General features: G+C 40.0%; 1 protein-coding gene across 14 annotated transcripts in view; it reads right to left on the bottom strand.

The window, feature by feature from the left end:
- Window positions 1-3,040: 3,040 nt before the first annotated feature.
- Window positions 3,041-16,729, bottom strand: part of LOC131689720 (fibulin-1) — a 42,160-nt gene continuing 28,471 nt past the window's right edge. For 7 of the 14 annotated variants that reach the window (XM_058974993.1, XM_058974994.1, XM_058974999.1 and 4 more), the window contains 12 exons: window positions 13,046-13,242; window positions 12,768-12,917; window positions 12,496-12,598; window positions 12,322-12,392; window positions 12,049-12,177; window positions 11,710-11,850; window positions 11,319-11,645; window positions 10,980-11,117; window positions 3,979-4,491; window positions 3,768-3,897; window positions 3,424-3,660; window positions 3,041-3,352 (listed from right to left, as the gene is read on the bottom strand). In XM_058974993.1, the coding sequence (XP_058830976.1) occupies window positions 3,190-3,352; window positions 3,424-3,660; window positions 3,768-3,897; window positions 3,979-4,491; window positions 10,980-11,117; window positions 11,319-11,645; window positions 11,710-11,850; window positions 12,049-12,177; window positions 12,322-12,392; window positions 12,496-12,598; window positions 12,768-12,917; window positions 13,046-13,242 (2,299 nt within the window). In that variant the 3' untranslated portion in view covers window positions 3,041-3,189. The remainder of the gene's footprint in view (window positions 3,353-3,423; window positions 3,661-3,767; window positions 3,898-3,978; window positions 4,492-10,979; window positions 11,118-11,318; window positions 11,646-11,709; window positions 11,851-12,048; window positions 12,178-12,321; window positions 12,393-12,495; window positions 12,599-12,767; window positions 12,918-13,045; window positions 13,243-16,729) is intronic. The other 7 variants (XM_058975001.1, XM_058975000.1, XM_058975003.1 and 4 more) reach the window with 7 other exon arrangements.

The raw sequence follows: 16,729 nt of genomic DNA, 5'->3' as shown, positions 1-16,729 counted from the left end.
GTCCCAGTGGTTCGTCTCATGCAAAAAAGAGAAAAATACGGTCTGTGTCGCCTAACAAAGGCGTTTCTAGAACAACCGTGCCCAGTGATTTCAAAAATATCCTACATTTTTCGAAGCTCCACTGCGGCATGCTGACCAGGGTTTTAACCGTTCACTGAAAACTCAATTATCACATGGCAACTATTCAGCGTGCTGAGTCTTTTTCATGTGATCTTTGTGAATCCAACTACGGAACCTCATATCATTTGATATGCAACTGTCCATCAGTAGCGCAATTGCAATTTCGAGTTTTCGGCCGTCCATGTTTGGACGACTGAAACTCAGAGACAGCTAAAGTTTCTTATCTAATGTGGTAAAGAGCTTTAGGCTTACTCGCAGGCGAGTTGAACTACTTGTGAGTTTAACTTACTTGCTGTTTGTTTTTGTTTTTGTGCTGTTATTTTTCCCACCCTTCCAATTCTACTTCCCTACACCTCCTTGTCCTTTTCTTTCGCTCAGGAAATGATGAAAACACACGGCAAGGCACAAATCCCCAACTACATTCCTGATTCCTGATTCTTGGAGAACATTTTTTGTGGCGTGTTGCCTCGTCTGTAAACAACTTTAAACTGGGGCTGAAAAATTTATTTCTAAATTTCTCGTAAATAGAATGTAATGCAGAAATCTTATGGTATGTCTTCTTACGAAAAGCTCGGTCTTGGTACCATAATCCTCCGAAAATGGACTTTGCCCTTCTGTTCCAACAACATTGGAAATATTTGGCTGTTACCAAAGTAATGCGAAACTTGCATGATTCCCGGTTGTACACTCTTTATGCTCTTTCTATATAAGAACAATCCAAGTAGTGAGTTGATATTTGCGCATCAGAATCGCGTGAGCTTGGCTCACATATCCTCGAAACGTGAAAAAGTAATCATTCCACATACTGTTGATTCATCCGAAAGGGCAGGCAATCCGAGAAAAGATTAAAGAGACTGTGACATTTCGCAAATTTATATTTGATTTGATAAACTTACACAAGAAGATAAAATTATCTTTTCCCATTTCCTGAATTGTTTCCGTCCGCTTCTAGGACAGAAATATACATTTTTGCGCTCCTCTCTCGGGTCGCCGCTGGTCCCCTTTCTTAACCATATCAACCAATTGCCAATGGGATCGAGATTTCGTTGAGGTTTTCCATTGCGAAACATGCTCCTACTCGGGTTTTCAACGTTGGGTGCATAACAGACTGCCTCGGGACTCGTTGGCGGAATGTACGACACGCGAACGTTTGCCTCGATTATGTCTTTCCCGAACCGTTCCCAGTGTGTTTACACACAAATCCCCCGGAATGAGCCTCATCCATCTAAACCGTAAACGGGTTCACATCGGCTGGTTCGCCATCGTGGCTAGTGTGGCTAGGCTGCTGAAGATAAGCTGGATATGGTGCGGGGGGAAACCGCTTCCAGTGTCGTCATCGTCACACACATTAACAGCTGGGAAACCAAAATCAGCAGCAGCAGCAACATCTCGAGACAAATCGTCCCGCATTCGGTTGGCTCGGTTTGGATGCTTACAGAACTATGGTGGGGCTAGGATTTACTAGTGGGTAGATTACATGCCACGCTGGACCGATGTCACTGTACTAACCATGTAGAACTCGATGGTCGAGTTGTTAGATGTTTTGGAAAAATAGTAATTTCTTTGATAAATATTATGATTATAGAACATCCTCCGTAAAATGTTGATTTTATGAAATATGAAATGTTTATGTACCAAACACTGTGCAAATCGATATTGTAATTTGTTTGATGCTTCATGATTTACTATTCAAGATTAAAATTATATTAATATTTATAACCTATTCAATCCGCATAACTTCAAAATTATCAAACCCTTCCTGAACTATTCCATAGCAGTGAACAATTTCAATTCAAATATAGTTCAACCATCGGCAAATCGTACCCGCTTGAAGGAGGAAACTATGGAAATGACTTCTCCCCTTTTAGGATTCCCATTTGCACTCGACTGCCCCGGACACCGCACCGCGGATGCTATTACTGTTTCCATGTCCGGTTGGAAGGAGAAAAGTCAAAAAGAAATACGATTTTCTCGTGGAACGAAGAGCCCCGGCAGGCCGAAATGAACCAGAAAAGATCGTCGACGCCGCCGCGGGTGGGTAAAAACAGACAAGTGCTTGGGATAAGCCATTTCACCAACACCGCCATAGCAGGACAGATTTGCTGCTCGATGCATAGTTTCTACATCCTTCAGCGGGATGTAATTAGTTTACTTTAACGCAATCAGTGGTAAAATGTGCTTTCTCCGCTTCCAAGAAAGCCGATTGAAATACCTGGCATAGGTACGAACCGGATAGCAGTGCCGATTGGGGCGAGGGAGACTGATGATCGTCATCTGTGCGAATGTTTAAGTGAATTTTTCCTTTCGTCGCTGTACCTTACGTTTCGGGTTCAAATAAGGGAGGGTCAGTGTCCGGCTGGTGACAGGAATGAAATGGTGGGGAAACTCAACATAATGACTCTTTAATGCGATTGCTGCCCGAAGGGTGATTGCAGGAAAATTGCAATCTAAGTGTCGGAGGGTAAATTAAATAAACTGCAATATCAGATGCAATTAGCGCAACCTGATGGGTAATTGATTAATCGTTGGTAAAATAATTCGATGCGTTTATCTTTAATATTGGCGTTAGTAAACAGTATGATTAGTTTATCAATTGTGTATCTAGATGTTTATTATCATAATTACAACCAATTTAGTTGTACCTTTTGTAGGGCAGAAAACGAAAAAGAAAAAATGAATACATATGCAAACGTGTGGTCATTTTTGAATGTATGAAATACCAAGCGTCTCCATTGAAGAATTCTGGAAATACAATGTGTAAATTCAAACCCATTTTTTGAGTTTTTGGGTTTTCCATAGTTTTGTTTGTCACGATCACCAATGTGGTGAGTTTCATTGTTGCAGATTAATAAGCCCTAACAGGTAGCAGAACCATATTACTATGGCAAATATTAGGCATTCTCACAAAATAATTTTCGCGTTAGCAATTACAAATTTATTTGAAAAAACTTACCTAAAGGAACACTTTATTCTTAACTTTTATATAAAACTAAACAAATTAAGTAAACGAGCTTGTTTTTTAAAGCAAATTAATCAACCGAACCTTCCTTTAAAGCACTTCCAGATCAATCAGAATTCATAGGCCGAAACCATTAGATATAACTTGGCGATATTTGAGCCGAACGGCTGTCCATCCTTAAAAACTAGCATACTCAACTCCAGCTCGATATCCTGTGGGCCTTCTATACTTTTAACCAAATTCAGTAGAACCTCGTTGGATAGTTTGTTCAAACTGTTAAAACGAGAAAAAAATAGTTGTAACGAATATAATCAACACTAAACGTTTGCTAACTAGCAACGGACCTGAAAAAACGCTGATCCGCCGGACGAACGGTAGGCGGTGCATCAACCGAGACCACCTTCAGATCGAAGTCAATCGCCTCGTACCAGGTGGGTCCTCGTAAATTGAACAGAGCCCGTCCCGAGGGAGGCACTGGCATTTTCGAAACCAGCGTTATGAAGTTGTACGAGTAGGACGTCGGTTTCCGCAGACACTCCTGGTCACCGGGATTGCAGTATTTGGTTGTCCGCCGGCAGCGGCTGATTGTGTGGAAAATTGGAAAATGAGAGAAAGTTGCGACGGGCAATTGAATTAATGTCTAGCACTTGTGAATTGGACCAAGGGAAGAGCAAATTGCTTAACATACTTATTCCTATCGGGATCGATTTCGTATTCATGTGGACAGTTAATGCGAGTACAGCGATAACTACCGCGAATATTAGTGCAAATTTCGTTCCGTCCGGTGCATACATCTCTCGCCTCACACTCATCGATATCTGCAACGATAGAAGCCAGTAATGAAAAACGATTATCGTAGAAAGCTTGCAACAATTAGGAAAGTTATTCCGCATAATTACCGATGCAACTGCGGCCATCATGACCCAGTTTATAACCTTGCGGGCATCGGCAACCGTACGAGCCGGGTGTGTTTTCGCAGAATCCCACACACAAATTATTAGCCTTATACTCCTCGCACTCGTCGACATCGTCGCAGGTTCGATTGTTCAGGGCCAGTTTGTATCCCGGATCGCAACCGCACCGATAAGAGCCCCAGTAATTGATACACCGCTGGTGGCACAGTCCGGAAATTTCACTACACTCATCCACATCGGTACACACTAGATCTTCGGGACGATCCTTCCGGAAGCCGACCTTACAGTCGCACCGGTACGATCCAACCGTATTTACGCAGTCCGAGTTCTGCGGGCATACCTTACCCTTGTGCAGATCACACTCGTTTATGTCCTCACAGCGGTGATTCCGTCCGATGATGTGACCCGGTGGACAGAGGCATACATATCCGCCCCGTTTGTTCTTGCAGACCTGATCGGGGCCGCATTTGGCTTCACCAGTGTTGCACTCGTCGATATCTGGTTAAGGGAAAAAAGCAAATTGATTTCTTAGGATCTAAATGTACAACGGAGGTTGCTATTTTATTAAGTCAGTGTCGTTAAACAGTGACAAAAACTCGGTGCATTATATGAGATAAAAGTTTTTCTACTGTCCAAAAATGCAGAAATTTTAGATGGTAATCAGTAGTCTTTATCACATATTTTATATGGTGATTTGGTCGGTGTTAGGTCAGACCGGACTAAGTGACAGTGCATTGATTTCGAGAAAAAGGCGTTTAAAGTTTGAATAGCTGCATCCTTTACATTATAATTGGAAAATAATTTTTACCCTCTTGTTTATTGTTTCATATTTCAAATCTGGTAAAAGTGGAATGTAGATGAAGAAATTCTTTATCCAGTGCTATCATTAACTCATTTTTTGATGCATTGCGACTTGGTCCGGTCTGTCTTAACACCGACCATTTGTCATCAGTGTTATTTTTGAAAATAAACCGCTTTGGTTTGGTAAATATTTTTTACCGATCTTATTGTATTGCAAATGACCAGTAGTCTTCATATTATCATTTAAAAAATTGCACATTTTTGTAATATATAATTTTAAATGTTCGTTGATTTGATGATATTGTAGATAAAAAGGCATCCTCCAAGGAACGCTCATCGAGCAAGCATATCGGAGCAAACTAATTTCTTTGTTTGTTTAATGTTTATTTCGACAACTAGGAAAGTAATCCATAGGGCAAATCATGCGCGGGGAATACGCATGGTCTTGTCTGAGTGCAATTATGGCTATATAATCATGAAATTAACATAAAAGTAGTTTCCGAGAGTAATACCAAAACGAAGAACATTGACATTGTATATTGGTTAGCTTTTAGTCCATTAAATCATGTTTATTATACAGCGCGAGGTCGTTGTTTGGAAGCTCTTTAGATGGGGTGTTCGCTAATTGGGTTATGCCCAAACTAAAATGCAACTGAATATCAAAATCTTACGTCAAATTGATTTTGATAATTAAGCAGAGAATATGTGTATAGGTGGACTAAAGTTTGTGGTTTTAGTTCATTTTACTTTTATGTTTGTTGTAATTTTTGGTACGCTTGATATTAAAAGATTTTTAAAATAAACATTTACTATTAATTAGGGTGACTCGAAAATATTTATTTTGTTGAAAATTTCCTTAGAATTGTTGTTTAGTAATTTTCTTGTGCTGAATCGGTTTGGATAGGCTAATATTACATACCAGGTTACAATTTTTCTGAAAATTTTATTTTAATCATGTCACCGATTTGAATGCAACTGGATTTAAAAGATTTGGAATTTGCTTCAGTTTCTGTCTCCCTAAACCGTTCACCGTTTCCGGAATTATTCGGAGTCCCCGTGGAGTATACCCGGCATCCAATTAGGGTCACGGATCAGTTTTGAAGAAACACAATTCGACATTAACTTAGTGACAGGACTAAGCTAGCGCCGGATTGACGCTAGCTCCAAAGAACGAAAACGCTATTTGTGTTTCTGAGCAAACCCGTAGTCATGCGTAGTGTCACCAAGAAAAGCGAGTAATCGGAAACTGAATGAACTGATATCATAGCAGTTTGTCTTCTTTTTGTAAAAGCAAGCATATTGGGAATATTCGAGTTCGTAAATAATCGGCATGGGAAAAAAGATTCGAGGCGCGCCGCCGGCCTATCGTTCAGCGTATTTTAACAAATTACCGAAGGCGGCGGCGGCATGTCTTACCGGATGTCGCCATCTTGATTTTCAAAATGGCATCCCTGATTCAGATCTGTCTTCTACTAACCTCCCTCTCAAATGACACCCTTATTGGTGATGGTTTTCAATGTTTTGATAACCGGAAGTCACCATCTTGGGTTTTAAAATGGTGTCAATAATCAATTTCGGTATGCTACTGACCACACTCTATCAATTGCCACCCATGTTGATGATGTTTTGTGGTCACCAGAAGCCGTCATCTTGGTTTTCAAAATGGCGTCAATCATCAATTTCTGTGTTCTGCTAATCACCTGCTTTACAATCAGACCATTATTGATGATGATTTACACTTTTTTTAGTAACCGGAAGCCGCCATCTTGGTTTTCAAAATTGCTTCAATAATCAATTTCGGTCTTCTACTCACTACTCGCTTTCAAATGATATCCATACGATGTCACATATCCTTATTTGATTCCATCCGGAACCGGTTCTGGAATGGCCATACCAACGTTGAGAGAGCTATAGGAGAGTATGATTTGAAGAACTTCGCATTTCGTATAAGTCTATGAATCCAAAAAGCTGCAATAATAGATGAGTGTATGCATTTTCTAAGGTTCTCCCGGAACAGTTTTCCGGTGGCCAAGATTGATACAATTCATGTCCATTGTGAAGAATCAATTTAAAATAGCCATATATAGACCTTTTTACATTTTAACGACACTCAATTAGCTAGAGATTACTGAGTAGGGAAAGTTATGAAAATTAGAGCCATAGTACTCAAGTGAGAGCAAGGATGCTGCCTAAGCTCGACCCTCATCAGCAGAAGACAAAAGTTAAGCCCGTAAGATATTAAACCTGTTCTAATGACTCTACCACTTCTAGCTTTCCGATCTGTATACTTTACAGCCTTGCTCTCACTTGAGTACTATGGCTCTAATTTTCATAACTTTCCCTACCCAGTAATCTCTAGCTAATTGAATGTCGTTAAAATGTAAAAAAGAAAATGTAACTAACATAATCAAAATAAAAATTGCAATACCTTTCTATTGAGAATGGCAAAAAGGAAAAAAACCTAGACCAATTCAAAAATTATACTTACATTTAAAGGATGTTTCATCAAAACTCGCCCGTGATAGTTAGTTATTTTAAAAGTAATATGTAGATTATAAATGCTAGAGTTCTTTAATAATTCATTGGGGCGTTTTTGTGTTGTAGTTGTGCGTGGATGATCGCAATTGCTTGTTCGTCTTTGTGTATCATCGCGAAGGGCTCGGGCGTTTGCAAGATAACGTGTTCGATCGCGTGGACGTCGTGGATACTTATATGTTGCATGTGCTGGCGTGTATGTAACTTCGTGTATAAAAATTTAATTCATATTCGCGTGTGTTCTTGGATGATCGTACGGACCGTGAATCTGATACTTAATTTTTAGTGTACAGTTCAGATGCTAGAAGAGAGTAAGTTCACCCATACGTGTAGTCTAGTGGATATGAGCGGCATTTTTTCGATTAGTTCTACTGAATGCATGGACCTAGGCTGCTAGGGTCGAGAGTAGGGACTTCCGGACGTAACCGATTTATTATCGCGCGAACATGGGTGTTTGTAGCTTCCCGCTTGAGACCGCGTTTATAAGTCTATTGGTGGTAAAACATTCACTAAGGATGTTCTCATGTTTACAAGACGGCGGGCATTAATGATCGCGAAGGTCTACAGCGTTTGTATGTTAACGTGCTGAATGCGAGTGAGATTCCCCATATCACTAGGGTTCCTGATCATATCGCCGTGGACCGTGTTGTTTAGTGGATATGAGCGTCATTTTTTGTTCTGCTGAAGGCATGGACCTCGGATACTAAGGCCGAGGGTAGAGATTTTCTGACGTGACCGATTCATGATCACGCGAGCACATGTGTACGTAGGTCCACGCTTGATACCGATTATCATGAGATTATAAGTGCTGAAGCGTTCACTGTAGTATTTAAAAAAAAATCAATTTTTAATTTATTAGTCTAACATATGCTTTAAGATGTTTTTTATTTCGATTATAGAGGTTTTAACCTTAAGGGCATCCGCCTCTTCGGGTTAGAAAAATCTCTTATGAAAAATTTCTAACCCTATGTGCGGGGTCGAGACTCGAGCCCAGGTGCGCTGCGTACAAGGCAATCGATTTACCAACTACGCTAAGCCCACCCTTTTAGGATGCTAAAAATTATATCCAAAACATGGAAAACAAAAAGAATACATGAATGCTCAAATTTTTATTCTGTCGCAACGCCCCTTATGAAAACCCCGGCTGTGCTGAAAACTTCAACCGCGTTTTACTCGAAACGAGAAACATTTGAACAATTCATTTTTGATCGATTTGAAATTTTCATAGTGCATTCGAAATTATGTTCCCCAGCGACGTGCATAGGTTTTTATTTTCTTTAGACTTAATTTTGTTTTATTTAACAATTTTGTGTCGATTTTTATGACATTTTCAGCGTTTTTCCACTCAAATGTTCACCATTTCGTGAGAAATCAAAATATTGAAAAAATTCTAAGTACGTCGCTTGCTATTGCCATAAGGAATCAGAAAAACTTCAGTTTTTGGGTCTAGGTTAAAAATTACGGGAATTACGAGGGCCCTTTCCAAACAAAGCGCATGCTACGAAGCCGCCATTTTGTGAGAATTACCTGAATTTTTTTTGCGATTCATTACTTATGCTATAAATCCCATTTAACAAGACCTCGATTCATCATTTTATTGCATCAAGAAAAATTCCCTCTGTAACCCCTTAATCATCTAGGTGTTTTCATGTTTGCGAGATCGCGGGAGTAAGTATGTGTAGATGATTGCAATGGCATGTTCCCGTTTGTGACCAGATTTGTGTTCACGCGAAGGCTACGAGCGATTGTACGTTGGGAGTGAGAGAGATTGTGACTGTATATGAGAGAATATGCAATTGATTGTGTTAGTGAGTGTCAATATGAGTCTAATTTAGGATATCGTCGCTGTTGTGCTACTTTTTGACATTTTAAGGTAAACTGAATTAGGTACTAATCCAAAAAATCTCTACAAAATGGCGTTTTCAGAATTCTGAAATTCGATTTGGTTACTGAGAAATAGCAAGAGAAATGATGGGAAATTGTCAGTTTTTTGCTTCAAATCACTGTATCTTGGGTTTGGTTCAAGTTATATAAAAAGTTTAGATCTCTGGGGAACATAATGGCATAATAATTTTAAAAATTAAAAATGTATGTGTTGCGAAAAAAGAAATATGCAGTTTTAGTTTTGAACTGGAAATATCGCATATTTGGCAACACTGTATCAAAATAAAACTATTTTTTCTAGATTCTTTTATCAATTTCCTTTAAAATGCATTTCACTGTAGTGGAAAGCAACCTAATAGAAGTACAACAAAAGCAAACTGGTGAAGTAGGAGAAAAGGACACATATACGTCTAAATGCCAGCAAATAGCAATTCATCTACCATCAACGACAATTGCATTCTATTAGAATTTTGTAATACTATGCGGATCGGGAATGGATAATTCACGCGTGGCGGTAAATTAATCGAATCTTATTTTATCCAATCCGATCTTTCTGACTGAATCGAATCGAATGCTAGAATTGAACACCGTAAAAAAGTGACCAACGAATCCTAGGAAGGGAAAAATCGGACGCGACACAATTAACTACGCACTATTCTTTCATATACGCCAGTTCTGCATCGATTTCCCGACCCAGATGAACACATACACAGATAGATATACGACTAGCACAGAACAATTGTAGACTAGTACTAAAAACTACTATAACTACTAAACTAACACTAATAGGTTTTTGCTTTTATATTTCTATAATGGTTGACCGTGTAGAGTATAAAAAACATCAGACTTAAAAAAAGGTCCATAGGCCCTCTCGGTCTCCTCGATGCACAACTATCGAGGTGTAATGCAATAACAATAGCAATAATTGTCTGTCAAAATTTCTTTAAAGCTGATGGGCAAAATATGGTTGATGATGTTTGCAATACCGTCAAACCCGTTAACCAAAGAAGGGGAATTTCAAAAAAGGAAATTTTCAACAAAAATATTTGAAAAACATTCGAGAAACTTCACAAAAAGTGATAGATTTTTCTCCATCTAACAGTACACCAAAATTTTCCAAAATATTCTGGTTCAAAGTCTTTAGAAAGTCGATACACGCTAACCCATGGGACAAAGTTAGTATGTGGAATTGAAAATTGCGCTTGTGTTTTAATTTTTCTACGAAGATATTCATTCTGATATTTATGTATGATACATTCAAAAACATTTATACGAATAATTGCGAAATATTTTGAAAAAAAAAATCGACTCGACTCGCATTTTCTTAAGTACCCAACCCAACCCGTACTCGGTGAAAATCAAAACCTGAACCTGTGTTCAAATCCAATACATCTTCGCTCAACCCTGTTTTCGTAGCTATATCGGATAACCGTTGGTCAACTATGGTCACGAAACGATGATTATGTTGGCGGAGATAGCTGTGGTGGGTTTGGAATACGTAAAAATGGTTCTTGAAACCAATCCGATTGATATAAAGAATTGCTAAAAAGTTATTGAAAATCAAGATATACTTTTGGCCATATTTTTAAGGCATGTATCGAATCGATTTTGTCATTGCCCAAAAATATATAAAAACGTATTATTTGTCTCATATTCGCTATGAAATAATTTTACCGATAACAAGCCATTCCATTTCAAAGATAATGCCACTTTTCTACCGAAATTTTAGAAAATTTTGCATTGTACCTACATAAAAGTTTACTTACCTAAACACTCCGTTCCATCGTTGCTTGCCATGAAACCATTCGGGCAAACCAACAAATCATAACACCGATAGGATCCATTCCCATTCACACATCGCTGATTCTGTTTGCAAGCATTCGGACGTGCGCATTCGTCAATGTCTAATTAGAAAACAAAATATAAATAAAATGAACAAACATCGCATAAGATTTAATGACAAAGGTAGTAAAGTTTCTGATGTTAAGGGTTGATAGCTTTATAGTCCAAGGCAGGCGTAGAGGAAATAAATCAATTGATTAGAGTTATATCTATACTTATATATAAATGATACATCGCTGGTCTAAGCGAATGAACAACCTTACCAACACAAGCCCCGAGTGCATTCCGTTCGAATCCGATTCCACAGGATCCAAGATATCGGTTGTACTCAACCTGCTGGCCAGACGGTTGGTACGAATGCGAATGTGATCCAGTGGTCCTGGGTGGTTGCGTGTAATAGACAGGACGAGCAGTAGTTGTAGTGCTCGTGCTTGTGCTAGTGCTAGTGCTGGTACTACTATCGCTTCTAGCGGGGCTACTTACGGCCGGTGCATACCTTGACCTCTGCCGACAGCGGAATGATCCTTTCGTGTTGAAGCACTCGTACGGGTGCACACAATTGTGTCGTCCCAGGGCACATTCATCATCGTCTGGACAAAGAAAGAAAAAAACAAGCGTCATTTTGGGAAGGGTTCAATTTGTTCGTTTGCTCACCATCGCAGTTTCCGGATTCTGCATTTAACGTATAACCCGTGCCACAACTTTGCAAGCGGATGCACGTGTACGATCCTATCGTGTTGTCGCATCGCTGGCTTTCCAAACATTCGTGAGCATTGATTTGGCACTCGTTTATGTCTGGAACAAAAAGAAATATTTCAAATATTATCCCACTTTTGCAACAATGTTGTGGTTTGTTTTCACGTATGCTAATACAAAAGAAATAGCACCAAAACGTGGTAATTGAACTTAATTAAACTTGTTTGGCCCGTAATTATTATTACCCGGACTCGTTTTAATTGAAAAGCGGTTTCATTCGCACCTCTCCGTACTCACCCACGCAAGCATTGGTCACCTGATCCAGCATGAAGCCGATTTTACAGTCACAGCGAAAACCGCCAATTTCATTTGTACAGACCTGGTTACTATCGCAAGCATACTTATCGGCGGCACACTCGTCAATATCTGAAAACGAGCAAACACAAAAGCATGAACCACCAAATGGGACGAACAAACAAATTGAGCTGCAACAACAAAAGGTAAGCCCACAAAAGCTCACTACTAGCTGTTTAATTTCCGGCAGATTTTTAATGGGTCAACAGGTCTCACCTACGCACTGATCGTTGTGGCGCCGGAATCCAGGTGCACAGGATTCGACCTTTTTCTTCGGTGGCGTTCTGCTGGAATAGAAACATGCGGTTCGGTAAAAATCTCATCAATTAAATTGGCACAGTTGATCGAGTTTTCGCTTACAGGTTCGTTCAGTGAATGGGCATTACTTACAGTGGATAGTTTTTTACAACGGCTATACAGTCGTAGGACCCTTTAATGTTGACACATTGGAAACCCTCGTCACATGCTGCCACGTCCTCGCACTCGTTGATATCTGTGTAGGTAGGAAGCATAAATGAAAATGTTTTGAGAATCCACGCTGAAACCACAGCCGCAGAAAGCCACTTGAGAGTGCACATTAAAATCATCAGGTTCGGAGTGAAAACCGTACGATAAGAGACAGTCAGTGGCCGATAGATGAAAGGTAAAAGCAATGTTCAAACCTTCACACAGCTTGCTGGCACTGTCATAGATGTACCCAGGCAAGCATTTTTCCACCGCTTTCTGCTGGCAGGTATAATTCCCGCGTCCATTCATGCAGTGCTGAGTTTCCCTATCGCAAGCATCAGTCTGCTCTAAGCACTCATTTATATCTAAACGAGAGTAGCAAAAGAATAGTGCTTAATACGAAAGAAACAAAGTTGTGCAGCGATATAAAGCAACTATGTTCACAGGGGAATGCTGTGAGACCAATAACCAAAACAAAAAAAAACCAACATACCTTCACATTGGCCAGCTTTTCGATCGTACCGGAAGCCGGCATCACACTTCACGTCCTGGATGTCCAAACAGCGATAGCCGCCATCGAAATTCATACAAACCTGCCGCTCGATGTCGCAGGTGGCTTCACCCGTTTCGCATTCGTCAACGTCAGCACATTCGCCCGTTCGTTGGTCCTTCTCGTAACCGCGGCGACAGCTGGATGGGGAAGGTGTATAATGCAATTTGTGGTGCAATATTTAACATTGAAGTGGTGATTACAACTTTGGAAAAGGTGTTTCGCTTTAGTTTCACTATGTTTAAAAAACAGCAGGGGAATAGTGGGTAAAATGAACATGTAGCTAAATAAAGCCAATATATATATATATATATATATATATATATATATATATATATATATATATATATATATATATATATATATATATATATATATATATATATATATATATATATATATATATATATATATATATATATATATATATATATATATATATATATATATATATATATATATATATATATATATATATATATATATATATATATATATATATATATATATATATATATATATATATATATATATTACATTCGGGAAAAAACTGCACTGAGATTTGACTTGTCAAGTATTCAAAGGATAATGAAACCACTTTTTTCGATGAAAAAACTGTCGAACATTAAATAAATTGGATAAAAACCAGGCCTCAAAAATAGTCGAGTCGCTATTCAAGTTTGTATATCACAACTGTTTTCCAACAGATTTAATAAAAAATTTAAGACCCATGGATAACCCAGAGTTTGTAGATGTGTTTGGATGCCATCCAACACTCAAAATAGTACAGGGCATCATCTACGACCGTGACACCAAAGACGTCGAAGAAGCTCGACTCCTGGAAGAGCTCAAGAGCTGCTTGATGATAAACCAATCAATACACCACTAGTTATCCTGTCCTTATCTGGCTGAAATCTCCCGGAAAACGTGTTCATTGGCCTGAGGCGTGCTAGCATCCGCCTGTACTATCCATTGCCGATGACGTGTTTCAAGTGCAGTCGCTTCGGGCACGGCAGCCGTTTCTGCCCCAACTCCGCCACCTATTCGAACTGCAGCAAAGAACACGAGACATCTAAGGAAAATCCCTGCAGCAACGCTAACCTATGCATCAACTGCGGAGAAGGACACTCGACCCGCAGCAGGAGGTGCCCCAAATTTGTCGAGGAGGAACAGATCACCAATATCAGAATCGACAAAAACTTGACTTTCTCTGAGGCAAGAGCTCTAGTAACTAAACGGCAGCAAGGCCCCAGCTACGCGAGCATTGCCGAAGGAAACATCAAGGATGACAAACGGGACACAGTAATAGCCCATCTACAAAAAGGGCTAACAACTCTATAGGAAAGCATGGCCCAAGAGAAAAGCAAAGATCGGACAATTATTTACCTAAAAGAACAATGCGCCAAACAACAAAAACAGCTGCCAGCGGCCACGGCAGAAATGGCCAAACTGCGTAATGCCGTCACCGAGCTCCACCAAAAGCCGTCTGTTCACTCCCGTGAGAACATCCCCTCCGATGATACTGCTTCCACGGGAACAAAACCCAAGAAAGAGTAGTTCATTGAACCAGCCCCCATAACCGTAACCCCCGTTGTTCAGTACAACCAATTGGTGCTTAGGAGATCCAACCGCTAGAAAGAGAAAGAAACTATGAAAGCTAATACTGACAAATCCAGAAACCCCAACCCCAAAACTACTCCCGACATAACACTGCCTTCGCCGATTATGGACTCTACCATGTCCTGATCTCGCTCCAGTACAACAGCACCATTCAACAGGCTAGGCCAAGGACCTCCACCGGACGTTGACTACTCGAATCCCATCTCTGAATAAACCAACAGCACACAACCCAGCAGTCAGAAAACAACAATAGCAACAACATTCAATAGTCAAAAATAAACAAACAATCATCCCACGTCGACCCTGACCGGGTTCGTTCCGGGTTCTTCCGATGCACCCCCGGCAGCTGTCAACGCGGGCACGGGTTTTACCCAAGCCAGTACCTCCAGACTAAATACAAAGGTCAACAACCGGCTGCCCCCAATATCTTTTCAGCCAATACCCGCCAGGGGGCACTCCGCCGCCAACTATCGAAAAACAGAGCAACAATCTCTCGCCAGACCCGTTGCTTCGGCTAAGAACAAATAACAAACCTAATACCGAAGAATCAACCGCCATCTAAGACCTGTAGCCAGTTTCTTCTGGCACCCAGTTCGATACCGCCACAGGAGCAGCGAAATGAACGCAGAAAATCGCTACAACTACACCGCATCTGTAGAATCCGTGCACTCGAAATCACAATGGGACAGCACGAACAACAAAACCTGCACACCGTACACGAAAAAAAGACACTTTCCCTGCGCGGCTCCCGACTCGGGAAGCTCCGGAGATACTCGATGAGTCTCCGACGGTAGCCGGCGCACAGTGGCGGGTCTTCAAACAAAAGTCGGACAAAACCTCGAATGTTACCTAATTTGGCTGAAATTCTTAATTTAAGCTAATTTTGAGGTGCTGAGCTCATTTTTTATGTCAAAAGTTGTAAAATATTAAATGCATTTTTCCATACAGTGTCATTGAACCTTTCTTATAACTATGAACCCGTTTTCATGATAGATTTTCCGTTACTGTTCACCAATGTCAGCAATACCATAAAAAATGAAGATCATTACTTTAAATCCATTGTATAACGCATTGGTTTACTGTAGATTGTCTAAATATTTTAGACAAAACACCATGCGCCTCCATATCAGCAACAAAGCTTCAAAATCTCCTTAAACCTTTTTGCGCACCTAGGCGCAGAACGAGACCATGATATTCGAAAAATAGAGGTTATTTCCCATAGAATGTATACTATGTGACCGTTCCGAAATGATTCCGAAATTTGTACAGAATACATTAGTGAAGAAAGTATTTTTGATCTGGCCGCCTCAAAAATATTTAAACGAAAAAGTCATAGTTCCAAGCAAATTTACCAAATGTATTTTATTCACTATCCAAGTTCTTTCGTTCCTCTACACAATGAAACAAGTTTTGCTAAAATCGGACCAAAATCAAAAGAGCAACATGCATTTGAAGTGAACAGATCAATGGTGGTTTCGGAAATGAAAATCATTAAAAAGTCCGGACTTTGCTACCTTTAAACTCATGTTAAAAATCGTGTTCTTATCCAATGATCATAAAATTTTGAATATACGTCATTCAATACATGAGAAATTAAGGAAAAATATAAAATATCAATATTTCAAATATAAATTTTCGAGGTTTTGGCCAGCCTCCAGCCACTGTGCGGCGCGGGGAACCCGGGGCTTTCCCGGGTAAGTTTTGCTAACCCCGTAATCCGTCCGGTCCCATCTGTCGCATTCTACATTCCTACAGGGCGCCATGGTACAAAATCAGCCGCATTAACACCAAACCTCAGTGTCACCGAAGATAACGTCTATTCCAAAACAGCGCAAAACATGTCTTGCTCACTGGACATCAAAGAAACCTCCTTTCTCGCGTCGCCCCCGACTCGGGAAGTATCGAAGATATCCACCAATCCTGTAACACGATCGGAACCAACTGTCGCACTTTACCTTCTTTCAGGGTCCGACGGTACAAAAACAGCCGCACTAACGTCAAAACTCA

This window comes from Topomyia yanbarensis, chromosome 3 (assembly GCF_030247195.1).
Source record: "Topomyia yanbarensis strain Yona2022 chromosome 3, ASM3024719v1, whole genome shotgun sequence".
NCBI lineage: Eukaryota > Metazoa > Arthropoda > Insecta > Diptera > Culicidae > Topomyia > Topomyia yanbarensis.
This window is presented reverse-complemented; position numbering and strand designations above follow the sequence as displayed.